This window comes from Stegastes partitus, unplaced genomic scaffold (assembly GCF_000690725.1).
Source record: "Stegastes partitus isolate 25-593 unplaced genomic scaffold, Stegastes_partitus-1.0.2 Scaffold625, whole genome shotgun sequence".
NCBI lineage: Eukaryota > Metazoa > Chordata > Actinopteri > Pomacentridae > Stegastes > Stegastes partitus.
The window spans coordinates 117710-121641 of record NW_007578356.1 but is presented as its reverse complement, the minus strand read 5'-3'; the positions used below and the strand labels follow the sequence as shown (position 1 = coordinate 121641).

General features: G+C 41.7%; 1 protein-coding gene across 1 annotated transcript in view; it reads right to left on the bottom strand.

Annotated features, from left to right (window-relative positions):
• The window catches only part of LOC103363022 (wiskott-Aldrich syndrome protein family member 3), a 19828-nt gene extending 16809 nt beyond the window's left edge, over nucleotides 1-3019 (bottom strand). The window contains exon 1 of the mRNA XM_008289597.1: nucleotides 2887-3019. Coding sequence (XP_008287819.1) covers nucleotides 2887-3019 — 133 coding nt within the window. The remainder of the gene's footprint in view (nucleotides 1-2886) is intronic.
• Nucleotides 3020-3932: the final 913 nt, after the last annotated feature.

Sequence of the window (3932 nt, the reverse complement as noted above, 5' to 3'; positions counted from 1 at the left end):
TCCACGCAGTCCCCACCGGGACGCGAACCGGCAACCTTCTTGCTTTGAGGCAACAGTGCTACCAACTGCGCCACCCTGCAGCTCTTTTACATACAGTCAGTCCTAATGTTGTTGTTAAAGTTTATTCCAGCTCGTCAGTCATTAACTATTATAAAAATATGACAACATGACGCCTGCAGCTGCTCCTGTTAGCAGAGAGATCCATTGTTGACCTTGACTACACATTTTTCATTAAAAAGTTCCAGACTGAAGGTTCATTTACAAGCTTTATTCAGACTGAATAATTGCCTGGTGCTATAATGTAAAATAGCTTCATGCACCCGTTAATCAGACTTAAAATAATGGCCTTCCTATTTGAATTGTTCTCTGGGGCAGACTGGGCAACAGGCACAAGGCAACACGAATGATGATGACTTCCACAATTCTCAGCTGCGATGCAGGTGAAATAAAAGAGTTAAGCACTGTCCAAAAATAGCCCGATAACACGGGTGATGTATGAGAAGAGGAATTCAGAGAGATTGAGGTCAGTCGATCCCGTCCTTCTCCTCCACCGTCTGCCTCAGCAGGACCGACCACCTCCTGCTGCTGCTCACCTGTCGGCACGAATGCTTAAAAGAACCGTTCTGTGTTTGAGAGAACGTGTTTGAGTCTGACAGAGATGGAGAGAAATTCAAATGCCTTTACCGAGAAGCAGAAACGCAGCCTTTTCTCAATAACACCGTCACCTCCAAACCACATAATACACATACACAAGTGCCAGCCACGTAACCTGAATATTCCTCCATCTCTTTGGTTCTGTTTCCATGTCTCAGCCCACAACATGACAGATGGAGCAGAGGCAGCGCGTTCACTCATTCGCAGCGAGCTGTCGCTGAATTTCATTTAGCCTCGAACTGTTAATCAAATTTAAATAGTCTTTTTTTTTTTTCCCCTACACATTTCAACTGAATGATCTTTGTAGGTTCAGGTGGTGCAACTCAGAAAAGCTGTGAATATTTTCATGGCTGATCAGAGTGAGAAATCTCAACAGAAGTAAATACACGAGGAGAGGATGTTGAAGTGGAGAAAACTTGTGTGATTGTGTTTTTACCATAAGTCAGTCTTTGTAACGAGAGTTACAGAGAGAGCAGGCAACTGTGTGGAATAAAAATAAACCAAAGCACAAGCTAACTCCACCAAACATCTTTGCTTATACGTTATTTGCCTCGACTTAAACTGAAAGACAAATAGAAAAATGTGCAAACATGGCCTTATCACAACTAAACACGTGTCCTGCGATCTCTTCCAGGATCGTAGCTCTGAATTCATTAGTTTTGCTGAGGATGACACGCTGAGAAGTGACTGCTCACGAGTGTGTCGGGCACATGTGACCGAACGTGAACGCCAAAGATCCGCTTCACTATAAAAGTCCAGCCGGAAACTCTTTGTAAGATACTTTCTGTGTAGTTCAATCAGACACAGGCGGCTAATAAATTAAAGGAAAAACCTGAACGTTTCACCTTTTAATGGAGGGGAGCTGGAAGATCTGCAAACCAGATTGTTCTGAGTGATCATCTTTATCCTATGATGACACAGTTCTATACTGATACGGGTTGAAGCTGTTCTGGCAGCTTCATGAAGACACTGGATGTTGTTTTTTCCTTTAATTTGTCACCCTGAAGCCTGTTTTTATAACATTTTGCAGCTGTATGACTGAGTGCACATGTGTATATTCAGCCATAGCAGTGATGGTCGGTCATTCAACAGGGATTTAGATCTAACTGCTAGTCAGACGTCAGACAGACATTTAAATCCATGTGTTGCACAAACCTGTGTATTTCTTGACTAATTTCTGATGAATAGTAGGTAAACACACTTCTGTATAAACTAAAAATTTGAACAAACAACTGCATGAAATCAATCACCTCTTTTCACATGCGCACTGAATAATTTAGCATCTAAAAGGGCATTTTACTGTGAAAATTCAACAAAGAAAGCATCAATATAAGAACAAAAATATGACCAATGGGAATTTCCAACAGCTTTCTCCGTGATGTTATCGGCAAACCACAAATGATGAGTCATGTTTTCCCAGTTTTTGTTAGCTGGTGCCACAAAATGTTGCCATGGAAACTTAGGTCTTAGTTTTTAGCCTGTGGGTTCACGACTGATGCTTGAAATAAGACTAAGAGCTAATTTTAGACCAACTACGTCTCATCAGTAGCAATAAGAAATTAGTTCAATAGTTTCATTTAAATGCATTAGATGCAAACCTTCATAAAAGCAGACGATGAAAATGCAAAGTTCACTTCAGCTCAGGTGAGATCATTTCTTGATCTTTATTTATTTTTGTTTGTGTGTAAAATTGATTTGTTTGTGTGAGTTTTCCATTGTTGTGTTACTATTAACACTATTATCGGTGTACCTTCATAAATTAAGTGGTTATATTTACAACAAGGTTGTTAAATTTAAAATATATGATATTTATGCTGGTCTTAACCCTCCTATTGCCTTCAATTTACTGACATCTTTGATCCTTGGGGTCAATTTAACCCCAGCAATTTAAACCTACACAAAATTCTCATAATTAAAATTGTTACCCAATTTTATGTGTAAATAGCCCTTTAAATAAAACAGAAAAAAATATGTGAATCATTTATTTAGAGACGTTAAACACTGACTGGGGTCAAACTGACCCCTAAGATAGTAGGAGGGTTGACAGACATTTTATTACCCAGTCTAACACCAGAGACCAGTCTAAAATGTCTTTGTGAAACCATCACCATATTAGGTCCCATGTTAGCAACGGGCTAAAATCCTGGGCTACAATGCTAATGCTAGAATAGTGGAATAAAAAATAAATAAAGCATCATGATGGATCGTGCTCTGCTCCTACAGGGTACTCACTCAGACTGCCCAGCTGCTTGATGATGGCTGCTAATGTGCTGTTGGTGACACACTCCAGCTCACTGGTCACCCCGTCTGGCAGCGCTCCACGGCACAAATGCCGGGGCTCGATGTTCCTCTTCACCAACGGCATGCTGGTCTACACCTGAAGAAGTGATGGAGGGAGACAAAAAGAGGGATGAGAAATTAAAGTTAGATTATTTTTTAGATCCTCGGGCCTTTCTTTATTAGTCTATAGTGACAGTCAGTCATCTATCGCTTGTATTTGTACAGTTTCCCAACATCACACCCTAAATATGACCTGACACCCCAAAACCAGGACCAGATTCTGACACTAGCCGACATGCTGTAGCACCGTATTTAAACGCCCTGTAGGAAACACAAGAACACTAACAACATTACAGCGCCGGGCAGGCAGATAAGGAAAACGGGTTGGTGTTCAGCTGCGAGTCCTGATTGAAACGGAGGTGTCATGTCCGCCGTGGGGCGCAGTCACTCATCACGCTGCTTAATGTCAATGCGGCCGGGACGAGCCAAGAGCCAAATGAGCCGGAAAGAAGTTTCTAAATGGTGCTAACGAGCCGCAACCGTGGCCAGAGAAACCGCGAGGGACTCGGAGGGAGACGGAGAGAGGACGAGCGAGGAAATGAGAGAAAGATAGAAAGAATGAGAGAGTGGAGGAGTGATACAGAGCATCGCTGAGTGAAAGAGAGCAGCCAGGTGACAAGACAAGAGGTACATGTACTGCAGAGCCTGTATGTCATGTAATGAGGTGAACCAGACGTCCTTGAAAATGGACAAAAAAAGGAAATATGGGAATAAATTTCATACAAAAAACAATCAAAGTCTTGAGTATAAACCTTCCATTATCAAAATCATAACAATAACACTTCCTCTGCACATTTTTTGCCTCTCTGAGATCACAGTTTTGATTCACTGGCCTTCACTGAAGTGTAATAACTGATTCTAAGCTGCTCAGGTATGTTTCGGGGCGTTGCTACCGTGCTAACAGCCCTCGCACATTAGATCTGATTTCAAAGGATGAC